At 40.0% G+C, this 12,390-nt stretch overlaps 1 protein-coding gene across 2 annotated transcripts; it reads left to right on the top strand.

Annotated features, from left to right (window-relative positions):
* fpgs (folylpolyglutamate synthase) lies at positions 1 to 12,254 on the top strand. Of its 2 annotated transcripts, none has more exons than XM_029515326.1 (15): positions 1 to 156; positions 1,867 to 1,995; positions 2,413 to 2,466; positions 2,764 to 2,828; positions 3,695 to 3,809; positions 5,052 to 5,129; positions 5,478 to 5,539; positions 6,370 to 6,469; positions 7,523 to 7,600; positions 8,142 to 8,286; positions 8,704 to 8,787; positions 9,397 to 9,547; positions 9,841 to 9,916; positions 10,080 to 10,146; positions 11,170 to 12,254. In XM_029515326.1, the coding sequence occupies exons 1-15, from the start codon at positions 10 to 12 to the stop codon at positions 11,544 to 11,546; spliced, it is 1,728 nt and encodes a 575-aa protein (XP_029371186.1). In that variant the 5' UTR covers positions 1 to 9; the 3' UTR covers positions 11,547 to 12,254. The 2 variants fall into 2 exon arrangements, with proteins under 2 accessions (XP_029371186.1, XP_029371185.1); XM_029515325.1 differs by having other exon boundaries at positions 6,367 to 6,469.
* Positions 12,255 to 12,390: the final 136 nt, after the last annotated feature.

The following is a 12,390-nucleotide window of genomic DNA, read 5'->3' as shown; positions in this document are numbered from 1 at the left end:
CGCCTCATCATGGTGCGCGTGTGGCGTGTGTCCCATGCTTCCTCTGTGTTTACTGCGCGGGTTCGACAACGGTATTTGGCGCGCAGGTTGGCGGGTTTGTCAGGCAGACATTATAGCGCCAAGACAGCTCCGCACGTACCCGGCATGGAGTACCAGGTGAGCAGTGTCACAGCTTACACAGTCCGTCCTTGCAGCTACAGCTACAGCTAACGAGGTAACGGGCAATTAGCGAGATAGAAGTTTGCAGCTGAGTGACAGCAGCGTCTAGACTATGACAGAAACATGGCTGTATGTCAGTCGAGCCAGCGACCAGAAAATGGTGCCTGAGCAGCGTTAGAGTAGACAGAGAGACCAGCACAGTCAGCAGTATTATCTGTTATTATTAACAGACTGCTCAGCCACTGTGAAAACACGTGGTCTAAAATCTTTGGTTTGGAGCCACTCCGGCCTGTTTTAAGTAACTTTCATGAGCATCTGTCACTTCTAAACGAGCTGTGAGAAAGGAGATGGCAGTACAGAGAACTGAGCTGTGAGACAGAAGACAGCAGTACAGAGAGCTGTGAGACAGAAGACAGCAGTACAGAGAGCTGTGGGACAGAAGACGGCAGTACAGAGAGCTGTGAGACAGAAGACAGCAATACAGAGAGCTGTGAGACAGACGACAGCAATACAGAGAGCTGTGAGACAGAAGACAGCAGCACAGAGAGCTGTGAGACAGAAGACAGCAATATAGTCAATGCAAAACAGTGATATTGCCCATGTCTCAATACTGTGACAAATTGCAGTGTTTCCGACAGCCTCTGTAAGGTAAATGTTTTGCAAAATTCAAATAATGCAAATTAAAGGTTATCTTTATATGTTGAAAGAGTTTGAGTTTATTATTCACAGCAGCATTGTTCCTTTCTGACATTGTTGACTCTAATTCCATTGGCATTTATGTTGGCATTGTTTCATTTATCAGCCCCAACATTTTTTTATTTGTGGAAATGCACAGAGTAGAGTTGAAGCTCTACTTTTTAATGTGTGCCTTGTATGTAAATTTGCCCCTATGCTGAAACAGTTCACTTCACCGACCCGACCCCACCGCTTATCTCTTAGGGTTGTTTTATTTTGAGTCTCTGAAAATTGTGCAAGGGTGCAGGACAGGCAGTCAAAAACTGTCTGTAAAGTCAATAAGTAATTCCTTCTTCCCCATGGAAACTCATGTTTGGCCATTAATGTGGTGGGATTATAGGAAAAGTAAGCCTAACTATTAAAAATGTAAATTTTTGTTTTTACATTATGAATTTTGTATAATATTTTATGTGCAATGCAATAATAATTAAAATTGTAAAAGTTAAGCTAATATTGTCTGAATGAGTTTGAAGGGCAATGTAAATTATGTATTTGAAACTGCATCGTATGTATATCCATTTTATTATTCAATGCTTGCCAACATTAAATTCACGAACATGTTATGGATATGAGATAAAAACAATACAGTTATCACGGTCTGCAACAGATATTGCAGTAGAACGTAGGGCTAAGTTATGCTTGCATGTGTTAGACAATTTTTGCATGCTACCCAATGGAAATGGGGAAAATATTTCTAGTCAAGGTTCAAAGGTCATTGCCACACACATTTGGATATTCTTTCACATCATTTATGTCCTCAAGGTGAGCTTTCCTTTTACTCATGAAATCTTAAGATGAAGAGAGCAATGCTGACTGTTAAGTCCATGGATGAGTTATGTTTTACGTTATGCAATCTGCCAAAGGCCATTGCACTCCATCAAAAGCAAGCTCCCTTCCTATGACATTACCATATCCAATATGGTAGTGACTGTTTTGGTGTGGTTCTGAACACACTTTTTGTTGTTCCCACAGGATGCTATTTGCACTTTGAACACACTACAGACCAATGTCAGTGCTCTGGACCAGGTACGCCGGGAGCGGGGCCACCCACAGCAGCAGCTCCTGGCCACAAAGGGCTTCTTGGAGCGAGCTGGTCTTTCAGTAAGTCTGTTTTATCATTTCACATAGTACACAGGGCTTTTCTGTCACAACATTAACTTGAACAACTGCAAAGTAGTATTGTCTGATGTGACCGCCCAACTTACGAACGAGTTGCGTTCCCAATGTTTGGCATTTTAAGGGTACCAAACTCTATACTCATATTTTTGTATGATAGCGTACTTTTAATGTGACTATGCGGTGTACCAGTGTACAGCTGACACTATTAACACAAGTGATACATAAAACCTAAATAAATAGTGATAAGGCAAGGGGAGCATTCTAAACGCAATTTTAACTTGCGGCTCTGTCTATTCCGATCTCTGAAGGTTCATAAAATGATTGTTTTTAAGGAGAGTGGTCACTGTACTTCTTTCCTTAAGCCTTTTCTCTGACTGACTTTGTGTGGTTGTTTCAAAGGTGGAGGAATTAAATCAGCTCAATATTATTCATGTGACGGGAACAAAGGGCAAGGTGAGCTGGCAAAACATGCATAATTTTTTCAGCTTAATCTTTAGCAATTGACACAGTACCAGTCAAAAGTTTGAAAACACTTTCCCATTCAAATTAATAGAAAAGTGTTTCTAAACTTCTGACAGTTATTGTACATAATTTGGTTTATAGATGTAACAGAGTGGTAATAGGTCCCAGTTGTCTTTTAGACCATTCTGATTGGAGTTTCTGAAAATGTGTTTTGCATTCACTAAAGGGAAGTCAGACTCCTAGCACCTGTACAAGGTTGGCCTCTTACTGTCTCTGTCTGCCTTTCAGGGCTCGACGTGTGCTTTCACTGAGCGGATTTTAAGAAGCTATGGGTTCCGCACGGGATTTTACAGGTAACTCTATAGTGAGTGAACCCTAACAGGAAATGCTATATGTCTTGGCGTTATTTCAAAAATCTTGTGAATCAAGCATTCAGTTTGATCCACCTCAAACTTACTGTCTCATCTTTTCAAGTTCTAATGTATCCTAACATATTCTCTAATTTATCCGTCTTCTCCTGCTTATCCGTATCCGGGTCATGGGGGGTGCTAGAGCTAATCCCAGCTCACACTGGGTGAGGGCAGGGTACACCCTGGACAGGTCACCAGTCCATCGCAGGGCCAACACATAGAGACAGACAGAGACCAACAGCAGTTTAGAGTCACCACTTAGCTCAAACATGCATGTCTTTGGACGGTGGGAGGAAACAGGAGTACCCAGAGGAAACCCACACAGGCACAGAGAGAACATGCAAACTCCACACCAAAAGGCCCGAGGCCGGGAACTGAACCGGCTCACCAATATGCTGCCGTGCTGCCCATCATCCTAACATGTTTGACTGATTAAAACAAAACTTGGTCAAGTGGATTACCATTCCGCAATGAGGTTGCATTTGGCGCATTTTGACTAATTTGCTGTCCCCTTAGATAAAGTTTAACCCCTCTAAAACTCTAGCAGATAAAAATAGAGGAACTACATTTTAATGGCCTAAGCAGTGTGAATATGTCCTTGATAATTTATAATATGCAGTCATTTGAAACAAATTGAAATAAATTAGACAATCAATTCTGTTATTGTAAGACTGGAATGTGGCCTTATTTGTTTTTCAAGTTTTTAATTAGTAAATGTATAAATTACACAGTTGGTGAAGATAATATGTATGCACTTCAGCACACTAGTGATTTCTCAATTTAAGGTCAAATTTCTTTCTTGGTTGCAGTTCCCCACATTTGGTACAAGTCAGGGAGAGGATTCGAATCAATGGGCAGCCCATTGGGAAAGAGCTCTTCACCAAATACTTCTGGCAGATTTATGGACGGCTGGATGAAACTAAGGTAGGTCCTGTATCTTTTCAAAACCCAGCTCCCTCACAGTATAAATCTATCACTGTCACTTTACCTGAAACTGGATGGGTTGGAAAGAAAGCTGGATACTCATTCAGTTAATTCACTCAAATATATGATTGAAATAACCTTTAATCTGAGACTAACAGGGTCCCTTCACGGTTCCGCTGTGCTTTATGAGTGTCACTGGTTGTAATTGAGTTCAATGCACTATGAGACCCTTGATGTCAAGACCAGCATGACCCTCATGTGATAGTTTGCTTTGGTCACATTTTTTGTAATCAGTGTTTGAATGGCTTGTCAAAAAACCAAAACAGGAAGGAAATATGGTGACAGCTCCTTTAAATCCCATTGTGTTTGTTTCAATAGCTCCCCATTTTCTGAGGCGCAGGGGTTAATAATTTCCATTCAAAATACAATTGAATCAGGCTAAACTATGTGATGAACCATATGACTATAAGATTATAGTAGTTAGCATACATTTTCTGACATTATTTTGCCTCATAATATCCAGTGAGCATAGTTCTAACACCTTTGGACCTCTCAGATACTTGCTGTGTTGGAAAAGTACATTTATTTTTGGTTTCTGGCAACCTGATGAACTCCTTAACACATTAAATAAGAAAGTGGCAGAGAAAGTCCACGCCTATGTTTACTTAACTCTCAAATTGAAATGGTAATGGGAGTTTTAACTGTGTTTTAGCTTCAGTTTAGTGCTGGTCTAAGCCCAAATTAGCTGATACTGCTCCTAGTTTTGATGGAGCCAGGCTAAGAATGGTCCTGGAACCAAAGTGAAAAGGAATCTGTTGTTTTGGTAAAACTGGGGTCCACATTTGAGTGATTTGGGCACTTAATATGCAAAGCCTTGTATTCTTTTAGCTGCGAATGCTGCCTTATAGTCGTTTTTTAAATTATTATTATTATTAGTGTCTTTGTTTGTATTGGGTGTAAAAAACCAAAGGTGCAAGAGCTTTTTTTAAAAGCAAAGTTTACCTCATTGCAGCCTCAATATCAACTTTGTAATTTTTAATTTTGCATTTTCCTAGTATGCAAAATCCATGAAAATCAGATACTGCACTAAAGACAATTACAATGTACTGTATGTGTACTGGTAACACATAAGTAGCCATGGGTAAAAGGGAATAAAAATGAAAATAAAAAGTCATGCACTGGCGTCTACTATTGTGCAGAAAAGCGATGCAGTCGTTTTATCCTTGCTTTCATCCTCCCCAGGGTACCCATGGAGGGACGATGCCAGCATACTTCCGTTTCCTCACCATCTTGGCCTTCCATGTGTTTCTGCAAGAAAAGGTATACAAGCAGAAAACAACAAGATCTACAGAAGCCTTCAGCATAATAGGACTGTGAACGGAGGACAGGGCTCACTTTGACTGTCCAGAGAAGGCACAGACTCCCCATTTTATCAGTTTTTTTCCCCCTTCTAGAATCATTATTGCCACTTCTGTGCAAAGTTAAATAATGCAATTGTCGGTAATTATAAGGCTTTATCCTCGGGGTCCACTTAGTGTGTGGGAATTACTGACATCTTTTTCAGTTTCTCTATAAGCTGAGATAATATGAATATGGATGGAAAAAAGTTTTTGCATTAAATGATTAACCTACTTTGAATTATAATGCTACTTACTGGTCTTTGCTCAGGTGGATTTAGCTCTAATTGAAGTTGGAATTGGTGGAGCATATGACTGCACCAATATTATAAGGTAAGACTGTCTATTTAGAGCCCAGAGACAGAAGTCGAATCTGGACTGGCATCATTTTCGACTTACTTTCTCTGATTTGGATTGTGCACAGTGTAAATATTGCTTGGATACACCGATAGATTTAATATATATTTTTTTTAATCCTGTTTTTCCAGGGCTACACTTGACCAACACCTTTTTAACAACTGATGGTTTTATTTACAAAACAAAAATCTAAAGATTTGTTTTTATTGTGATTATTGATGACACACTTCTGTAAATAAGTCTTAACAGTACATAGTTGCACATATTTTGGAAAATAGAGAGAGAGTAATAAGTAGATAAATCTTCTTGTTCTTGTTAGTCAAAGCAGATAATACTGCATGAACGGTGAACTCTTACATCTCCACGTATTGCACCCATTTGTGTGTCTCCTGGTGTTCCACAGGGCTCAGTACTTAGCCCCCTCACTTGTTCCAAAGTAACAAATAGAATTTATTATGCTTTTAACAACTCTCACATTTATTTATATGATGCTAATACATTCTTTATGCCACTGGTCCACCTCATGATGTGGTAATAAAATTGCATGTCCTTGAGTTGATCCTCTAGCCTCTAAGGGGATGTGGGCATGTACTATACCAAAACAAATGCTCTACGTAGCAGTTCACTGGTTTCTCACTTGGCTGGTCACATTCTTTGTATTTGTTACTCCCCTACTCTGTTTGCTGTCACTTTTCCTATCAAGTAAAGGATTACTGAATCGCACCACATTAATGCGTTTATTACAACTTGCCAATGTCATGAGGAAATTGCCAATGTTTTATCTTTTGCTTATGTCTCAACAGCAGGCCATGGGTGTGTGGCATTTCCTCTTTGGGTATTGACCACACACAGATTCTCGGAGACACCATTGAAAAAATTGCCTGGCAAAAAGGAGGCATCTTGAAGGTGTGTTTACTGGTTTCATCACAATGATGTCCTTGTTTGGTTTGACTAGTTTTCAGAGTAATATGACAGAAGAATGACTTAAATACCTCCCACTAGCTTAATGACGCTTCTGTCAACAGAAGAAAGTTTCTCTGTTGTTGTTAAAATGAAATGTGCAATCTGGATTTTTGGCTGACCAAGCTGACCCGTGTACATCTCAAGGAAAACTGAATAAGTGTTATTCTCAAGACTGTGGATAGTGTTTCTTTTACATCACTGCAGTGGGGTTGCAGTATTAGAAGACAAGACATCCCTCACGCCAGCTTTCCCTGCTTTCCAGCTCCTTCTGAGGGACTCCAGGTTTTTCATCAGTCTAGTGGCATATATAGGCCCCAAAAGTTCTGGGTTTACCCTGAGGTCTTCTTCCATTTGTGTCCTCACAAAGTTCTCAGGAGGCACCCTAATCAATGCTGAAACCTAGGCGAGTACCATTTGATGGGAAAGGGTCGCAGCTTGACTCCTCACATCTCCAAGACATTGGAGTTTCATGCTGGTTTGTGTATATATTTCCCTTTTTTATCATTTTGTGATAGACATTACTGGATCTATTAATAGGCTTCTGACCTTTTGAGAAACTCCAAAAAGGTAGAGAAGCACCAAATATGATGTTGGTCTACAGGATGCGGAGACGAAGTCAACTCTCTGACCTACTTCCAAACTTTATAGAAAGGAAGAAAAGCTGAAAGTTATAAAGTAAACAGAAGAACCAGCCTGATAAAGGATTCTATTCATTGTGGATTACAGGTCCAACACATAATGATGTTATCTTCTTTGATGGGATGAAAAAGCAGGGACACATGGCTCTAAACGAGCAGCTACTAAAAGATGGAATTACCACTGAAAGCAAAAATCCTTTAAAATCACCAAATAGTTATTTCAGCTGCTGCAAGACAATTTAACAGGGTTTATATTTCCCATCAGTGAATCCCGTATGATCTTCATGTGTGTTACACATTTCAGTGTAGTATCATCCATATATCACTTGTGTACGTTTTTTTTTTTTTTCCCCCTCAGCCAGGAGTTCCTGCCTTCACAACCAAACAACCGGAGAATGCAATGACTGTGCTGAAGGACAGAGCTAAAGAGATAGGAGTAAGCCAAGTAGTGTATATAAAACAGTCTACCCCGGCTTGGTTATGCCACTGATTTCTGGATTGTTGATATCGATTCATTTCATTTCTGCCCTCTTGTAACTTTTTCTTTATCTGTAAAGAACTTTGAATTATCCTGGGTACAAATTGTGCTCTCTAAATAAACTTGCCTTGCATGTTAATAAGAAGGCTGCTATAAAATCATCTTATAACCTGGTACATTATTAACATAATGATTAGATTGCAAATCGATGCAATTCCTATTTAATATGACCAACATGTCACAAGATAATAGGTAGGTAATAACTGTGATTTGTTAATGTACAGTGTGTTTTTAAATCTGAAAAGCAGCTACATATCTACCTTTAGACTTGAAGACGAAAGAGGTAGAATGTCCACAGCTTCTCATCCACAGGAGACAGTTAAGGCAAAAAAAGATTAATACCAGGATTTTCTGAATTGATATAGGATAATTTCGACGTAAGGGGGGGGCATTAGACTACACCCTTTCTAGCTTGTCTAACTTGTTGTTGTCATCATAGTGTCCTCTGTGGGTGTGTCCAGACCTGGATGACTATACAGCTGATAGTGGACCTGTGCATCTGGGCCTGGCAGGGTTGCACCAGCAATCCAACGCCTCCCTGGCCCTCCAGCTGAGTAATGTTTGGCTGCAGAGAAGTGTACCAGGTTGGATATGGTGTCACTAACCTCTGAAATTACAAAAACAGGAAGAAAATAAGATATTCTCAAATGAATAAACTAATAAGATAAGAAAATTAAAAGCTTTTTTGCTCACAAACTTACAGGCACATCTCCCTGTTGTGGCTGCTGAATGTATGTGATAAAACACTGAGACATGGAGTGTGTTTTTCCTGCACTCCTTCAATATTGCTATTATTAATGTATTTGGTGGATTCCCTCATGTTGGACTGAAACACACTTAAAACCGCCAAACACTATGACTGAGCCCAGTTCATGTTTTTGTCAAGATTCATCATCAGATAACCCCACATGATAGAAGTAACATTACTGAATGGGTGGAAGGAGAAAGCAGTGTTTATTTTCATTGTGTCTTGGTTTTCAGTCCATGTCATCTCTCAACAGATAAAAGCTTCCCTTCATTCAGTATGGAGAAAACAGTTGCACCTCAGGCAATGGCATTCAATCTCAGCCCCATCATGGTCAAAGGTGAGTCTCAGCTGGGACAAACTGACTTAGCGGATACGCTTCTGCATTCAGGTGTTTCAAATCTACTATGTAAATGAGCAGCGTTTATGCAAATTAAAACAGACCCACTTCCTAACAAGTATGTTTGCATTCATGAATATATTTATGATAAGACAAAGTGAATCCTCTTTTGAATTATGTGCATTCACATGTTAGTTATGTTGGCTCTGAGGAGTCAAAAATCTGCCACAAACTGTCCTCAGCAGTCGCTGGACACTTAGTGATAAACTTGGTGTTTCAGTCTAGAAAATGAAACTCATATTAGTTTAATCCAAAAGTTCACTCACTTTACCCACCTGCTGTACATGTTACTGTGTTCTTTAAAAATGTAGATTGATATCGTTTGTGTTATTGTGTTCACCTATGTTGCAAATGAAAATCAGATAATGTTAATGACTACATACTGTAATGTCAAGAGGCTTTGTGAAGGCTTCGCAAATGTTCTCTAGTCACTGGGCAAAAGTCATGTCCTGTATCTGTCTCACTAAACTAATAATGCACAGATGACGGATACATCACATCTTCCTGGCTGATGTGGCATCACCCAGTGTTATTTCTGTTTGCTATAAGGGCTAGCCAGCACGGAGTGGCCTGGCAGAAATCAGACTCTGAAACATGGAGCGGTCACTTACTTCTTGGATGGTGCTCACACGATGCGCAGCATGCAAGCCTGTGTTGACTGGTTCACAGAAACTGCACTCCAGCACGAGAGGAATGCAAGGTGTGTGTGTGTGCGCGCGCGCGTGCACGTGTTGTTTTTACTCATTCAGCAACTTAATGAGTTTTCCCACATCAATTCAACATTGATTATAGTTCATTGTTAGTACGGACCTTACTTAAGTTTATATAAAAGCACCCTTCTTGCCAGGAATAAATTTTAAAAGTAAAATATCACAACTGTAACATGTCAGTATGAGGAAAACTTCAGAGGTAATGCTTGATGGGGATGAATACATTTGTTGTTAATTGTTATATCTTTGAATGAGATTTGAAAACAGAATGTCTGTGTTGCAGCGGCCCTGTTGCCAGAGTTTTACTGTTCAATGCCACAGGAGAGAGAGACTCAGCAGCCATGCTCAAGCTGCTGGTGGTGGGTACATCTGTCCTCTGCAGAGAAAATGTAGATTGTAGAGCTTCTTTCCTGTGTCAGTGTCACATGGTTTCAAGTAAATTGGATACACATGCGTCTTGCAGTTTAGAAAATCTAATCCTGATTGTCTTCCCATCTTCTCTTCCATCTTGATTCTTTTCAGCCATGTCAGTTTGACTTTGCCGTGTTCTGCCCAAACATCACTGAAGCCATCGCTTCCTGTAATGCAGGTAAAACACAAAATTTCCTCTGGGGATTAACAAAGTATTTCTGACTGAAGTCACAGAATCTTTACTGAACCATTGGTTAATTGTATTTTTCCCCACAATATCTACAAATGGTAAGAAAGTTTTTAGAATCACAACCAGTAATTTTAATTATTTTCACTGGCTTGATTAAGTATTTAGGACTCCCCCCTCATGTTGTTGTGAATTTAATGCTAGTGAAAGTGACATAAGTTCTCAGAAATTAAATTAAATTTTATTACAAATCAAAAACCTAAAGGTTTAAGTGATCAGATGCATGTTTCGGTCATATTGATGGGGAGAGGGAGGGATGGACTCAAGTGAAAAAGTTTAGATATTTTTTGAAGCTCCTCTAAAGGAATAGCTCAACAGTTTGTGAAACCTGGGTTTGGGTTTCCAGGAGGAGAAGCAGATTAATGCCTCTTACACTCTTTAGCTTAGCACCAAGATGGGATGAATCTATCTGTTCAAAAAGAAACTTGTCAACAGCTCTGAATCTCACTATGTTGTGGTGTCAGGAGTCTGAAGCACGAACAGCTCCAGCAGCATGTAGTTGTAGAGGGGGGGGTTTAGAACAGTAGAAAGGTGAATGAGATAATTGGCACCCAGTGGTTGTGGGACGCACCCAGTGGTTGTGGGACGCAACTTGATCCAGTCTGCGTCCTAAAGCATTTCTCTGATCTACACCCTTCACCCTAAAATAAATTCTGTCATTGATGTGGTTATACATGTATAGTGCAGTTAATAATGAAGGGGTCTTTTTTTTGTTTATGTTTATTTGATTTATTTATTTATTATATAAATGTGGTTTATATATATATATATATATATATATATATATATATAAATTCTTAGAAGGTTCTTACATTTTTTAAATACAAATCTTGGATCCTTCAATTCAACTCATGAAAAAAGGTGAGGAAATGGGGCTGTTGATATTTTAGTTTATATGAAAATAGTATAAAGTGTAGTCCTAAATCTATTTCTTGTCATTTACTCTTCTCTCAGACCAGCAGAACTTTAATGTGTCGGTGGAAAACATGGTGACTCGCTGCTTGGACAATGAGAGGAGCTGGCACCTCCATCACAGCAGGGGGGGCAACTCAGGTCCTCAACTGCTGATCCAGGACAGCCTGCCCCTGGGCCCTGAGAAGAAAGCAGACACCCTGGTCTTTCCCTCCATCCTCAGCGCCCTCCAGTGGATCACCCAGGGCCGGGATTCAGTGCTGGCGAACCCAGGCAAGGCAGTGTTCATGGTTAAACCCAGCATCATGGCCAAAGCTGCTCTGCTCTGCGACGCAGCTGAGATCCATGTCCTCATCACTGGAAGCCTGCACCTGGTGGGAGGTGCACTCAAACACCTCGACCCAGCCTCCTCTAAGTAAATAGGGCCATGTGATGGGAATTCAGACAGACACTGTTGAGTTGAATCTTCCTTCATGGAAGAAGATAAGGTCTGTATAGATAAGGGTTAGGAGTGATGCTAGGATAGTGAGTTCAGGTTCAACCTGAACAGATTCATGACACCCAGCAATTGTTATTGTCTGGGTAACCCTCTAGAGAGCAGTCCCAGGCCTCTGAACAGCCCTTGCCTCACACAAAGCCTTATTTTCTTCAGTGTGACCTGAAGCAGCACAACGTGTTTACATGAATTACAGGGTCACACAATATGAGCTGACTGAGCTGGAACTTTGTGTGCGTGTGTGTCTTTGCGTAAGTACGCGTGTGTGGATGAAGTAGAGTGATTTGATGGTCACCATCACTGTGTTTAACCCTGCAGATTAATAGCCACCAAAAAGTGCTACATGGACTACACACCTTTACATATGTGTTTGAAACTCTTTGACCTTCCACTTTTTTAAATCTTTGCATGTTTTGTATCTTAGCATTCAATGCATGTTTAAACTTTTCTTTGACAGCCTGCTTCACCCACATCAATTGTCCTGTGTTTTAGATGTAAATGTTGACGTCACATCCATGTAACTGACAAATCCAAATTGCAGGTGAAGGATTCACACTGGTTTCTGTAAGTGGACTTTACTTAAGATCGGCATCATTAACAGTTATGTCATAGTGAACACGAGGCAATAAAAATTACATTTAATGGACATTGTCTTTAAATCTTTCAGTGTTTTACAAAAATTGATCAGTTATCAATTTTGAGTTCAGCAGCACCTTCAGATTTCACAAGGTTATAACTTCATTTTCTCTATCATCATATGATATATT

The sequence above is a fragment of the Echeneis naucrates genome, chromosome 12 (assembly GCF_900963305.1).
Source record: "Echeneis naucrates chromosome 12, fEcheNa1.1, whole genome shotgun sequence".
NCBI classification, from domain to species: Eukaryota; Metazoa; Chordata; class Actinopteri; order Carangiformes; family Echeneidae; genus Echeneis; species Echeneis naucrates.
Note: the sequence above shows the minus strand (reverse complement) of the source record. Positions and strands in the feature narration are given on the sequence as shown.